At 35.4% G+C, this 15807-nt stretch overlaps 1 protein-coding gene across 9 annotated transcripts in view; it reads left to right on the top strand.

Annotated features, from left to right (window-relative positions):
* The window catches only part of ASH1L (ASH1 like histone lysine methyltransferase), a 213573-nt gene that overhangs the window by 66616 nt on the left and 131150 nt on the right, over window positions 1-15807 (top strand). For all 9 annotated transcript variants that reach the window (XR_005017158.1, XM_036831168.1, XM_036831148.1 and 6 more), the window contains one exon: window positions 13116-13217. Coding sequence is in view for 8 of the 9 variants with exons in the window: in XM_036831168.1 (XP_036687063.1) it covers window positions 13116-13217 (102 nt within the window). In the remaining variant the exon portion in view is untranslated. The remainder of the gene's footprint in view (window positions 1-13115; window positions 13218-15807) is intronic.

Below are 15807 nucleotides of genomic sequence, written 5' to 3'. Positions count from 1 at the left end.
GAGGAAATGATAAACCCCTCAAAGAGAAGAGTTTTTGTTCCTGATTTTAATTATTTGTGAACTTTTGAAAAATAAAAGCTGTCTTGGTGGAGAAGCTGAGCATTCTTTAGTTTTTTTTTTTTTTTTTAATAAATTTATTTATTTATTTATTTTTGGCTGCGTTGGGTCTTCGTTGCTGCGCACGGGCTTTCCCTAGTTGCGGTGAGTGGGGGCTACTCTTCGTTGTGGTGCGCGGGCTTCTCATTGTTGTGGCTTCTCGTTGTGGAGCACGGGCTCTAGGCGCGCAGGCTTCAGTAGTTGTGGCACATGGGCTCAGTAGCTGTGGCTCGCGGGCTCTAGAGCTCAGGCTCAGTAGTTGTGGCGCACGGGCTTAGTTGCTCTGCAGCATGTGGGATCTTCCCAGGCCAGGGCTCGAACCTGTGTCCCTTGCATTGGCAGGCAGATTCTTAACCACTGCGCCACCAGGGAAGCCCCATTCTTTAGTTTTTAACAATGTAATAAAGAGGGAAAAAAATCCTAAACTCTAATTAGGTTCATTCAACAAATTTTTTGACAAAAATTTAATCAACAGCAGTTATTGAATATCTACTGTCAGCCAGACATTGTACTTTGTGGGCCCTTGTGATATAATAGGGAACAAGGCACATAGGTTCATTGTTCTCATGGATCTTAATATTGGAGATGGGTAATAAAAAAAATTGCACATTAAATGTCATAAAAATTGTGACAAACGGTATATAAATATATGCATTTTTTAAAAGTCCAGGGTTCTATGTGAGTATGAAATGGGGGCCTAACTCAGGAAGGCTTCCCTGAGAAAGTGACCCTAGACTGTTACTTGAATGAAGGATGAGCAGTAGTTAGCTAGGTGAACAGAATTCCACTTACTCATTTATTCATTCATTCACTCATTCATTTATTTATTGAATTCCAAAACATCTAGCATTCTTCTAGTCACTGGTATATAGTAGAGAGTAAAGACATGATATCTGGCCTCATTAACTTTCAGCTTGGTGAAAGAAGACAAACTATAGAGTGGTAAGCACATAAGGCATAATTGATAAAAATGCTATCAAATTAATATAAGTGTTAGGGTACATAAGTAAGGGGAGAGGGGTGCCTGTTTAGGTAGAGTTATTAGTTGTAGGCAGGCTTGCAATTTAAGGATGTGAAACCACCAAGCTTCTCAAGCTGAGGATTGGGTGAAGAGCACTTTTGAAGATCCTGAACTGGAAAGGAGCTTAGATATTAGAAAAGGGGGGAGGGCTCAGACGGTTCATTGTGGTAGGAGAGGGAATACAAGAGAGAGAATGGTGAGAGAATTGTGGTGAAAGAAAGAAGCCAGACCACATGTTAAAGATTTTGGATTTTATACTAAGCATAAAGACAGAGAAGTATTGATTTTAAATTTACATTTTTGAAAGATTGTTCTAGCTAATGTGTGAACATTGAATTGTACAGGACAAAAATAGCTACAGGGGAACCAATTAGTAGACAATTGCGGTAGTCTAGATAAAATGATGATACTTAAGGGTGTTGGCAGACTCCTTCATGAATATTTGAGAGGTTCGTGGTGCAGTGTCCTGATACAGAGAAGACTAGAGGAGGAGAGATTTGGGGAGAGTACAAGTTTGCTTTTTAATATATATAAACCTTGAGATGCCTTTAGAAAATTCAGGTGGTGATGTTGAGCAGACATTTGGGTATCTAGTTCTGGAGCTCAAGAGAGATGTTTGGGCTAGAGATAAGGGCATTTCACTATGAGGTTTTGAAAAACTTTGGTGATATTATTCACTAAAAATAAAAGGATGTCTGGAAAAGATAGAGTTGGGAACAGACTCTCAAAACCTATGAAACTTTGTAGCCAGAGCACCAAGAAAAACAGTCATTCTAGAAAATACCAGCAGCAGGTAAAAATATATGTTAAATTGTTTAATAAGTAAAGAAATACTACAATAAACATAGGACTCTTTAGGAAAAGATGAAGGTAGCCTGATAGAAACAGATATAAAGAAGGGTTGAAGCTGCTCAGTTGTAGACACAAAGCATATCATAAATATAAAGTGATGCCAGATATAGCTGGTTCTGGTTTATTGTCCTTATTTGTCTCTTTCGCATGAAGGTTGGGGGAACCACACAATAAGCACTTGTAGGAAAATCTGTGACCACTTGTAGCCAAGAGGGTGAATGGCCATTCTGAACAGAACTACATTGTTCAATGGTTTACTGCATTTAGTCTGTGTTAGTGTATTCTTTGTTTAGCTGCTAACTTGGTGCTTCAAAACATGAATGTACTCTGAGAAATCACGTATGAACTCCATGTCATTCTGATATTCTATTTATCAATTGTATGTGAGCTGTTTTACTCTACAGAAACATTCTAACAAAATAGACTATACATCTATGAATCCTCTGTTTATCTATCTACCTATCGTCGTGAGAGAGATGATATTTCCCTACAGAGAATATAGAGTGAGAAAAGAAAAGAGCCTTGGACAGCTTTGAGGAATTTCAGTATTTAAAGTAGTGATTAAAAACCATCAGCCTTTGGTTTATATATGACCCTTTGTGATGATTTCTACAGTTTGTTTGTTTTTTAATTGCTAAAATTAAAAAATCTGGAGATTTCACATAAACATGCAGAATTCTGCTTTTCAGAACATTTGACAACAGTTAATCCGTATTTCCTGGATGACATTAAGGTTGGGTCTCAGTAGTGGCCGCCCCTCCCCCCTCCCCAAGTCTTTAGTTGGGGCATACATTCTTCAGTTTTCCTCAGTCCTCACAGTGTCCTGTTGTGTGTTATATCTGGCCCAGTTCAACTATTTAAGAGATTTATCTGGCTCCAAGGAATATTGAGTCTGAGGCCCCTAATTTAAGAGTTGTGAGAAGGAGCTTATAAGAAGTGGGGGAATTGAGGTGAAGATAAAGTGAAATGACAGCTTAGGTTGTTGAATGTATCATCTACATGGACATTAACGTCACCCAAGAGGCCATTTATAGGAGTCAGGGTGGAAAGGATGACTCTGAATCTGGTTTCAGGGACCTTGGAGAATGAGATAGCAGGGAAAGCTAACATATGGAGAAATACCTGCTTTATGAATAAGAACCTTTTTTTTCCCCTTCCTTTAAAAATATAACATACAAAAACATTAAGACCTCTCTGAAGTCACTGTTCTGACACCAATCCTTTGTCACCAACTGAGTTTCCTACAATTTAGATCAATTCTGATACTAACCACCTGGAATTAGAGAAGATCCTGCAAGTTAAGAGCAAAGTTTTTTGAAGACTGCCCTCACTTAAGATGCCAGCTGCAAGTTTCAGTGTCCCCAGTCCACCTACACATCTGCCTAGCCTGCTACAAGTTTAGGGCCTACCACAACCCCTCAGTTTTGATAATTTGGTAGAATGGCTCATAGAACTTACTGAAACTACTATAATTACAATTACAGTTTTATTATAAAGGATACAGATCAGGAATTGAAGAGATGCATAGGGCAATAGCTGGGGCGGGAAAGGGGACACAGAGCTTCCATACCCTCTCTGTGAAATCTGGGTGTGTCATCCTCCCAGCACATCATTGTGTTCACCAACCAAGAAGCTTCACCAGGCCTCTGTGTCCAGAATTTTGATTGGGGCTTCACTATATAGGTGTGATTGAATTCAGTCACATGGCCAATGATTTAATCAATCTCAGGTCCATCTCCCCCCTCTGTAGATTGGGCTCACCCGAAGTTTCAACTCTCTAATCATATGCTTGGTCTCTAGTGACCAGCCTCCATCCTGAGGGAATCTTAGGGTTCACCTTAAGTCACCTCTTTGGCATAACAAAGACACTACTATCAGGAAATTTCAAGGTTTTTGAAGTTCTGTGCCAGGAATCAAAGATCAGGTATATTCTTCATTATATCCCAAGTCTAATTTAACTTGTTTTGTTAATTGATCTGTACCTTGGAATCTCTCTGTCTTCTTCACAGTTACTCTTTTGATAAGTAGGTAGAAATGTGTCTTGATTTTCTAATAGGAATTTTTTTTCAGATAGACATGAAAATTGGCTTACCTATCCACATAAAACCAGTTGAGAAAAAGATTTTTAGTTAAGGAAAATAATAAGAAAATAGTGCTAAATCATGGGATATCTTCTAATTTGGTCACTTTCAAGATCAGAATTTGTTTTGTTTAGGCAAAGCTTTATGAACTTGATTTTTTAATGTTAACTATTATGATGGTAGCTGTTCCTTTAGTTATTTTGTATCTGTTGTTTGCCGGGTACAAGGAATACAAACAAAAGGAGTAAGATATAATTTCTGCCTTCAAGGAATTTATAGTTCAGTGGAGTACATAAACATGTATCCAAATAGTTATTGATAGATAGCTCCTATAATTGAGATACAACGTGTTTGGGGGAGCAGAGAAGAGAGGGACTCACTTAAAAGGAGCCAGGAAGATGTTTTGAGTTTAGCGTGCAAAGAATAAAGGGTGAAGACTATTTCTTATAGAGAAATAAGCTTTTTAGGGTTTTGGAGACATGATACTATACTTACGTAACTGTAAATAGCCTGATATGGGACCAGGAGATGAGGTTGGAAAGATAGTCGGGGGACAGATCATAAAGCCTCTTGTTTATATAGGATACCAAGGAGTTTGGAGTTTACCCTATAGGCAGTGGGAAGTTAAGGGTTTTAAAGCAGAATGATTTGCTAAGATTATATGGATAGCACTGTGATAGATGGATTAGAGAAAGATCAGGTGGACCAGTTTGGATATTGTCTTAGCAAAATATTATGGGGGCCTGAACTAAGGTAGTGATAGAGAAAACAATATTCCAAAGAAATAGATTTTTAAAAGGTAAAGAAAGAGGAAAGATTTTAGCATGTCTCCAAGATACCTCTCTTGGGCAATTGGTTGAATGGTGATGTGATTAAGTGAAAGGTGGCGACTGGAGATGGAAAATGGAGTTTCATGCTGTTTAGTGGGATATGTGGATATATGGATCTGTAGCTCAAAAGAGAAATCAAACCTGAAGGTAAAAGTTTTAGATAAGTGGTTTAAGCGAAGGAATTAAGAGAAGGAATGATAATATGTAGGGTAAACACACTGGGTTTCCTAAGGGAGTTTGTAGTCAAGAGTGTCAGGTGCTACAGAGATCATTTAGATAAGGACTGAAAGTAGACAGTTTGCTTTAGCAGATTATCTTTTGTGATCTAAGAGCGATTTCCACAGTGGCAATTGTTAGATTTCTGGAGGTTAAGGAATGAATGGGAAATAATAAGGAAATGCAGGTGATTAAAATTCTTATAGCTTTAAATTTTGTAGCAATTCTGACTGGTTTATTATGTACTCTTTCCTTATAATTTTGTATTCTGTCAAGGAAATAACTGCATCTTCTCGATCTGTAATTGTTTCAGTGTCACATAGTTTTCCTTCTTAAAGTATAAAAAGCATAACTAAACTTCATGTTATCTTAAATTGACCTTCTCAGTCTTCAGTTGTTAATTTTTCCACATATAACTTGGAGATAGATTCATTATACATAAATTGCTTTCCTGTTAAAATGTCCAAAAAACTATTTATTGTACCATGTACTCCAAAATTGTCAGTTACCTTCTGGACATTATTATCCTGAAACAGCTGGCCAGTGGCCAAAGCTGGAACAGTTTAAGCAACAAAATAAATAATGACAGTATTGGATTATAACCTAAAGAATAAGGTAAATATCCATGAGTCCATGCTGATATAAATGATTGATTAAATAAATAAATAGAGGAAAGGGACAAATCATCCTTACAGAAGAATTCCAAATAATGTATGTAGAGTATCCCCTTCAAGGAAGTGGAACTTAATTCCCCTTTTCCTGAATATGGGCTGGACTTAGTGACCTAATTACAAGGAACAGAGTATGGAACGGGAAAAGTACTAACTTTACAGTGAAGAGGCCTAGCAGACAGCACCTTAAACCAAGTGAAAGTATAATTTCACCAGTGATAAATCACGATGGTAATATGTACCCTCTGATATAATGTGATTAGAAGGAAACTTCATTCCTGTGGTGTTCTTTCCAAAAACCCATAACCCCAGTGTAATCATAAGAAAACATCAAAAAAAGGGGAGTGGACAGAACATTGTATAAAATACCTAGCCAATGTGGACAGAACATTGTATAAAATACCTGGCCAATACTCCTCAAGAGTATCAAATACATGGAAAAACAAGGAAAGCTTGAGAAACTATCACAGATCAGAGAAAATTAAGGAGACTTGACAACTAAATACAATGTGATATCCAGATTGTAACTTGGAACAGGAAAAGGACATGAGTGGAAAAATTATATTGTTGTTAATTTCATAGTTTTGACAAATGTACCATAGTTAAGTAAGACATTAACATTAAGGAAAGTTGGGTAAAGGGTATATGAGAACTTTTGCTCTGTACTGTCTTTGCAACTTTTCTGTAAATTTAAAATTATTCCAAAACAATCAGGTTAGTTTTTTTTAAAAAGCGGAGTACTAATTGTCAAGTGAAACCAATCTCAAACTGATAACTGATTAAGGAAAAAATAAAAAATATTCTTTACTGTTTGCATTGAGTAGATTTATCATAAGTGGTAGTTGGGATAAATTATGTTGATGTAAATTTGAGGAAGATAGATCAGGGGCACAGGCAGAAATGATAGATACGTAGTCTGGAACAAGGCATTTAACCTTTCTCTCCTTGTTTCATAGGTGGGGAAATCAAACTGACTTAATCAGTTCAGCAGTTTTGGATTAAACAAATTAAATCTCATAAAGCTTTAAAAAGAAAACTGGTATAGTCATTTTATAAGTAATTGTGCATTTTATCATTTTATAAGTGATAGCTTATTTTTTTAACTTATATACTCTTCTATACTGTTATATACTAACAGTCTAAAGTTAGCTTGATGCACATAAAATTGTAATAAAATTATACTCTTAAATGAGGCCAGGTTTTCTGGTTTCACCCAATTCTGATAACTAATTCTATTTATTTAAGTATCTTTGTTAAGTAGACATGTAATAGGACTGGTGAGGAAGAGTTTCTGACCTGGAGTGTCAGATTCTCCATCCCTGCTTTATAGCATTTTCAATTCATGGCTAGCTGCACGTGCCAGAACCTGCAACCTGATTTCAGAAATGGGGAGAGCAGTCACATGGAGTATTTTGCATTTATAGCTTACAAATTATAGAATGAAAAAAAAAAGTTATCTATCTATGTAAACAGTTATCTTGTCCCCCAAGAATAAATTAGGGCTAAATCTTCTTTTTGTTTGGAAAAAGTTTATTCACTATAGTAGAAGCACAATGGTTGAAGCACAGTATACTGAGTCTTATTTTCTTTTTAACTGAAGAATGTAAGCATTGATCAGAATTTTCTGATTTCTGACAGTTTCTCTAGGGTGGTGTATAAGATACATCCGTAAGTGAAGTGTGACTGTGTGGAGATGAAATCAGAAAATTTATTGTGGTGGTTAGTACAGTTCTGGGAATTTCCAGAGGAATTCCATTTCAGCAAATTATCTGATTTGGGCAGTATGAGAAATACCCTGATTGGAAGGAGAAAAACACAGACTTTTTAGCTTCAAAATCACCAGCACAGGCTCTGAATCATTCTTGTACTGCATTTAATTGGTGAGTCAGATGAAATGTATTGCTTTCAGTAAATATATTTCCCACAATTAGAAACAGCTGTTTTTATCGAGGAACCAGTTTTTATCTCAGCATTCAGCTCATTCAGAAGAAGCTTCTGGAGCTCTTATGATCTGTGAACTATAGCAGAGGATTCAGAACTTAGATCTGGAAACAAAAAAACTTGATCAGAGATTTCCACATAGTTGATGTTTTACGTTCACATTATTTTACTCTGGTATCCATTTTAATTATAACTAGTTTTGATTCAGTCACTGTTTAACAAACATTGCCAATATTCTTGACCTATAAATAATAAAAGAAGAGGAATTTCTTAAAATTTGGAACATGCTTTAGTTTTGGTGGGAAGGAGCAATTTAAATGTTAGAAATTAGTTTTAAATGTGTTATTTTAAAATAAATTTATATCTATGAACTGATTAACAGTGTCTTTCCAAGTCTAGCATACTTAATCTGTTTTTCCATAGCTTACCCAAAGCTATTTATAGCATTAGAAACATCAGACAATTTGCTCATTCAAACCATTCCCTAGTTCCTTGGTCTTCAGTGTTGAACTCCCAACAGGGTGTAACCAAAACTCATAACTATATTGTTATTAAAGCTTTAATAGTGGATTTAGACTAAAGAAATGCATGTTTTATCCAAGCAGTTGTTGGTTTCATTCACTATGTTCTTTTGCTAATTTACATTTGGAAATTCCTCGTTTTTTAGCCTAGGATACTCAGGGCTTCAGTGAAGTAGTTAGGTTGAATCTTTTCCAGTGTTTTCTTTGTGATGCCTTCCACCTCTCCCCCACACTATTATCAGTGGGAATTTTCTCTATTTATGCCGATATCTTTGCCCATATGACTGTCCTCACACCCAGGCATCTGTAAATGTACTATTTCTTTTTTATCTTAGATTTGTTTCAGTTCCTCCTCTATAGACATCAATCAGCATCTCTTGTGACAAATCAACTTCAGAAGAGCTTTTTGGTTTCCACCCATTTTTGTGTATAATATAAAGATTTCCAGATTCTTACCCCTTTTAAACCTAGTTATGTTCTTTTTTGTTTTCTCAACTTTTTGACATTCTTATCCATGGTTTCATCTTATGGTTTTGCTCTAAAAGTACCATCTTTCCTCCTTTTTGTCTAATTTGACACAAATGTTTCCCTAAAACCTGTCTTTCTCTTTAAAAGCTCATCCAATAAATGGCCAAATAAAAACGCAGAGATCCTACAATCAAAACCACTTCCAAGGCTCCCTCACATTTCCAAGTTTGTTTTTTTTTTACTTCTTAATTCCCTCTTTATTATCCCAATTAATGGTATTCTGTTTTTTCAGTTTCCCTCCTTAGCAGTAGTCTGCCTTCTTTTTTACATGAAGGCCTCAACTGAAGAAAAATAATTTACTTGTGATAATCACCTTACATTTATGTTCAAGTCCAGTTTTATTTAGGTACTTCTTTTGTGACTTATCTTTAGTTTCTGTTTCCTTCATTTGTATGTATAGAATTTCTAAACATGTTTCTGAAGCTGTCATCTGTGTGATGAGACACTCAGTAGGATTTCTACCAAATATTGAATGGAGGGATTCCCATTAATATTCTCTGTTTATTCTAAAGTACTTAATTATTCAGCTTTATACTGTATTGAAATGAGAAATGGGAACTCATTTCAATGGGAACTCTCTGATACTTAGAATTGTATGTGTTCTCTGTGTATATTCTTTGAGGAAGTATCAGATTTTCTTGAATTGGAATACATACAAACTTCCTGTCTTACGAGGAGTGGAAAGTCTTCACGTATCCCTCCAGGCAGATCTAAAATGACCACTGATGCTGCGGCCATACCACCCTGAATGCGCCCGATCTCGTCTCATCATAAAATGACCACTGATTACACATGAACAAACATTCATCACATGATGGAGACAGTAACAAAGCAGTAACTCCCTTAAGGAATCAACCATGATTTAGAAGAACCAAAGAGCCAAACAGTGGAGGCAGAAAACTACTTTTTCCCCTGGTACAGAGCTGAACAGAGAACTAAACACTTTCTGGTTCTGACTCATCATTTGGGCACATCTTATTTTATTGATATAATCCAGAGCATAATCCCAACCCTGGAGAAGCTATGATGAAGAGTCAGTGAATTAGAAGATTCACTTTAGAGGAGTTTTTTCCAACCTTTGCAGTTACCTACCAGCCTTGGGAGGTACCTATCTTAATAGTACTTCTTAATTAGAGGTACTTATTTTACTAGGACTTCTTTATGTTTAAGATAAATGCTTGGTATTCTAGATTAGTTCCAGTCCCTGTCCTTTTTTAATTTTATTTTAATATTGAATGGTTGCCTATGCATGTCAGTGACATTATTAAGTATTTAGGGTCTAAAAATTCTATGATAAACCTAAGGAGCCAATTTATGGCTTTTATAATTTATAATAGTATAACATTTATGAAAACCTTTTGAACTTTTTATATTACCTCATTTCGGAACTCACAACAACCATGTTAGTTAAGAGTCCTTTATTAAACCAACATTCGAATATGTTTACTTGTATACATTTGAATATGTTTCGTAGCAGAGCCAGGAATCAAACTCAGGATACCTTACTCCATAGTTCATGTACTTAACGTTACTACACTCGACTCTGCATTGTATTCTGTTTTAGGTTTTGAAGCATAAATATATTGGTCTCTTTTGAAATGGACATGCTAGTTCTCTGGGCAATATCTTGTTCTTCCCCATCCACCCAGTTGCATAATGGCACTTATAAAACAGTATGCTTCTGGCAGTATTAGAGATAGTGTTTGCCAATTTCATATGATTTCTGCTATTAGGCCAGTTTTAACATGCTTTTGAACATCTTTAACAGGTTATTACCTCTTGCATATGAGTTTATATCATCATTTTCCAGTCTTAAACTTGGTTGCTTTACATCATTAGTTAATGTTTTTTTTTTTTCAGGTATCCTCATCCTCTTACTGTTCCTATAAGCAATGTTTTTAAGTGAAATAAAGGTCTAGATCTGCTGATTATCAAGCCCTAGAGATCTGTATCTTAGGGATACAACTTTATTCCCCCTTAAATATGGAAAATTGTTAAGAACAACTCTGCTCTGTATGAACAGGGAATTCAAACAGACTTTTTGATATGAAAAAGGAGAACCCTCCTGAATGAAGTTTTATTCCAGTTTCCTATTACATCCTAAGAATAGGCTGCTGGCCTCCATTACTTTCAGGAAATGAAAAATGGCTCAGAAGCTAAGTGAGCTAAGCCATCTCTCTCTCAATTGTTTCAGTTTCTCAGGAATTGCTGTACAAAGCTGCCAATAACGATCTCCGGGGATCTGACCCCCATTCCACCTCCCACTGCCTCCTCTGCAGCTCCAGATGCCACCAAAAGAAGGAGCTTTGAAGAAAGTGCCTGTACCCTCTTTTACCCTGAGGTGGGTGAGGCCAGGCAGGGTGATTCTCAGGATATCCTGATGATCAAAGGTATAGTTGAAGCCTTCATCAAGACTTTCTTGAAGATGACCAAGAAATTTGGGAAACGTTGCCAAATAGCCTAGAAACTGAAGACGGAGCTCAAGAATGGATGGCACAAATGCCACCTGAAGTGTAATACATGATAACATACAAGACCCTAAATAAGCTCCTTGAGGGCAGAAACTGTTATACTGTTTTTAATGTCTCTCCCTCCCCCCACCTCCACATTGTCTAGCATAGTGCCAAACATATAAACTGTAGTCAATAAATGTTAGTTTATGGCTGAGAGAGAAGACTTTATAAAAAGTGCTCTCCAACCCCTTCTTTCCCTAGTTCTTAATCTAAGATTGTTTGTCCATTCATCAGGAGAGTAATGATAAAGAGAGTTCAATGATGTCTCAAGCTTCTTGGCCACTGTTGTCTTCTGTCTTGGCTGTGTGTCTGAGTAGGAAATATTTATCTGTTCAGTATATGAATTTTTCAGTATTAATACTTAAAGTTATGTCTTCACTGATGCCTGGACTTTTACTTCTTAGCTATTTTATTGTGGTATTTAGCTCTTTAATGGAAATCTTATCTGAACCACACTCTAGGGGGATTTATTGTACTGTTGGTTTTTAAAATCCCTTTTGTATCTGTTTTTAAGATTCAACAATAAACAGTCTTGCTTCTTAATTATATCTTACTGTAGTCATCACTGTGTTTTCAAAGTAGGAGGTACTATCACATCAATTTCCCCAAAATCTAATTTGTTACTCTTGAATGGCAACACATAGTCTTACATCTCACCTGATCAATGCTAAAAGAGCCTGCTGAAAGAGTATTTACAGTGATGTGATTTAAGATACTGCGTGATTAAAACAAAGCTCATGGTTTACTATTAAGGGAAATATTAGAAACTTAGCTCCATTGAGTTCTTCTGTCCCCAAGTTGTCCTTCAGTCAGTTAGTCCGTTCATTAAGGAGTTAACTCTCATTTAGAGGCAGAACTTTAAAAAATCTCATCTTCAAGTATTTGATTTATGGTACCTTTTGGGCCTCCAGTTTATATGTAAGGCTTTTTATTTGTAATTTTTTTCAAGTTAAGAGTGAACATTTCAGAGTGCTACTAGTTTTTTGACAAACAGGTTGACATTCATTATGTATTCTCAACAGCTGGCTTTTTAGGGTATAAGGAGTCTTAATATCAGAGCCAAGTATATTTTACTCAGGAAATAGTCTTTCCTGAACGACATACTTTTCTCTTGAATAAGAGTTGTGTTAACTTATGCTGCATTTATTTGGGGTTTTGGTAAGAGTATGAGACTTTTTTTTTTTTTAAAGGAAATGGAGTTTCTTTGTCTTCATGAACTTCTATGTATACAACCAAGGAACTTTAAGTAAGCGTTAAAGGAGGCTTATTCTATTCCATGTATAAATTAATAAGAAATTCTTTCAGAGTGTTTTCTGGATTATATGGAATGTGTGGATTTAAGGTTCAACTCTTTTAATTTTCATCTCTGATTCTATTAAATAAAATGCGCAGGTTGGACCTGCTTTTCTCACATCAGTTGTTCCTAATTAATTGCAATGGTAGGTTGGGTCCCAGTTTATATGATGAATTTGAGTCATAAATCAAGAACATATTGATTAGATTATTGCTAGTAATTTTTATCAATAAATATCTTAATAATATGTTTCATAGTGTAATACATAAAAACTAAATCATATATTTTTTTCATTCTTCCACTAAAACTAGTTTTTCCTCTATTAACGTAACAGGAGAAATTATGTATATGAGACCTGTGGAATTCTGTCCGCAACATCTAGTGTCATTTGTCCTTCGCTTAATGTCCTCTTATTGCCAGCTTGAAAGTCATATTATTTCAGAGAATGGCAGTGGCAACAACTAAAATATTACAGTTCTAACACAGAATGGTTTAACTTTATTTTTAGACTTGGATTTTCCTATGATTTCTGTCTTTTCCTGTCTCTCCAGGTTCCCAGCCAACTTCAGATAAGTCTTCCCAGCGACCATCAGAGAGCACAAACTGTAGCCCTACGCGAAAGAGGTCTTCATCTGAGAGTACTTCTTCGACAGGCAAGTGCTATTTGTTTTAACAGACTTTGAAGATAATTTCCCAACTGTTAACTTGTGAACAACAGACTTAAAATAGATTTTTTTCTTTGGCTGTGCCGCATGGCTTGCGAGATCTCAGTTCCCCGACTAGGGATTAAACCTGGGCCACGGCAGTGAAAACGCCAAATCCTAACCTCTAGACCACCAGGGAACTCCCTTATAATAGCTTTACACTGTAGATTACTATTCATTAGCTTGCAGTATAATATTTAGAAAAAACAAACAAAAGTGGTCCTGCGATGTGAGAATAATAATGTATATTGAAACAATAAAATAGTGTTCACCTTTTACCCCTTTCATGTCCAGTTAAGCATACTCCATGAGGTATAGTGATTTTTTTTCTTCAGTTTTATTGAGATATAATTGACATACAGCACTGTATAAGGTGTACAACATAATGATTTGACTTACTTATATCATGAAATGATTACCACAATAAGTTTACTGAACATCCATCATCTCATATAGATATAAAATAAAAGAAAAACATTTTTTTCCTTGTGATGAGAGCTCTTAGGATTTACTCTCTTAACAACTTTAATATATAATATACAGCAGTGTTAATTTTACTTATCATGTTGTACTTACATCCCTAGTACTTAATTTATCCTATAACTGAAAGTTTGTAGAGGTATAGTGATTTTGATATAGTTCAGAAGGGATAATTCAGAATGAATAGGTACAAGGGTAGGCACACACAAAAATACAGATTTTGAAAGTCGAATTGAGGTAATGGGGCGTGTAGTGTAATAGGGGAGTGTAGATTAGAGCTATTTAATAAAGACTTAGATATATATATAAAATTATTTAGTAAAGTGATAGTTTCCAGTAGCATTTACAAATCTTTGAGATATGTAAAACAATTTGAGGTTGTAAGAAGAACCTCTATTAATATTTATTTCTAATCAACTTTTAAAATTTGTAATGTTTACATATTTTAAATATAATATAACCTCTTCATACAGTATAACATATCTGTATACTTTATACTTAGATTTAGGTTGTACTCTCAGTTTTCTTTTTACTGATAGTATGTGTGTTTACCAAAAAAAAAAAAAATAATGATAATAATGATATATATCTTCTGCCTTTACCAGGGATTGGAGAGTAGGAAATCATTTTTAATTTATCAGTATTATCAGGAGAAATGGGGAGTGGTAGTTTTCATTCCCAGTAGTGGGAGTAATATATGTAAAGGGGAGAATAGTGAGTTCAGGAAATTAAAGAGCCAGTGTGGTTGGAGTAAAGGCAGTGACTGAATATGAGGCTGGAAGGGCAGGTAGGGACCAGTCATGTAGAGCCTTATTGATAACACTTAGAAGCCTTTGAAAGTTTTAGCAAGCAGTCACATATCATTTCTTAGCTTTCTGTCCATGTGGTTTTAATTAGGAGATCACTTATGACTTACGGTCAGAAAATTTAATTTCTTCATCAGTACAAGGGCTCACTGTCAAATTGTATCAATATGGTATATTTGTTTAATTTTTATTTGATGATTATCTTCATATTTGAAGCTTTTTATTAGTACCATTGTGCCAAAGGTACAGTGAAATTCAAACAGCAATGGTAGTTTTGTCTCTCATAGTACTTTGTCTTTACACTACTTTGGGGAGACTTAAACTCTTTAACAATGACTGGCTAATTTTGATGGTGTCAGCCTAGACCAGGGTTCAGCAAACCATAGCCTGTGGACTAATGTTGTCCAAGGCCTCTTTTTTGTGCAGCCTTCAAGCTAAGAATTGATTTTACATTTTTAAAGGGTTGTTTTTTGTTTCTGTTTTTTTAAAGGGAAAGAAAAAATTATATGCGAGAAATTGTGTGTGTCCTCAAAAGCCTAAAATATTTACTATCTCTCTTCTTATAGAAGAAGTTTGCCAACCCCCGAAAAAAATGAATGAGATTTCAATAAGAGACATATCTATGAAGAAAATCACCAAAATGTTTTACTTTAGTAAACTATTTATTTAGGGTTACTGTATATACAGAGCACTGGGGATACAAATATGAATAAGATAAGGTTCCTGTCCTCAAGGATTTGGACATATTCACCAATTAAAAAGTGTGTTAAATTCTATAACAGGCCAGTATCCAAAATGTTATGACACACAGAGGAACTCAAGCACTAACCACTGACATACTGAAAATGTGACATATATACTACTATAATTTGAGTAGACAAGTGGGACAAGGACATGAAGTTGTAAAAGTAATAATGGACTATATCAGATATGGTGTATTTTTTTATTTGAGGGAATTGAAACTTTATTGTAGATGCAGTTGGGAGCTATTGAAGGATTTTGAACAGGGAAGATGAAAATTATTTCATATATTGTATCAATGAGAATAGGCTAGATTTTGCAGTGCTAAAAAAGATCCCAAAATTTCAGTGACTGAAAACAACAAAGGCTTATTTTTTATTCATGCTATATGACCATGACGGGTCTGCTCCATGTTGTCTTCCCTCTAGTATCCTGTCTGATGGAGCAGCCTCTATCTATCTGGAATGTTGCTTGTCTTATGAAAGAGAGTAAAAGGCCACAGTAAAGCACTA

This window comes from Balaenoptera musculus, chromosome 1 (assembly GCF_009873245.2).
Source record: "Balaenoptera musculus isolate JJ_BM4_2016_0621 chromosome 1, mBalMus1.pri.v3, whole genome shotgun sequence".
Lineage (NCBI taxonomy): Eukaryota > Metazoa > Chordata > Mammalia > Artiodactyla > Balaenopteridae > Balaenoptera > Balaenoptera musculus.
Note: the sequence above shows the minus strand (reverse complement) of the source record. Positions and strands in the feature narration are given on the sequence as shown.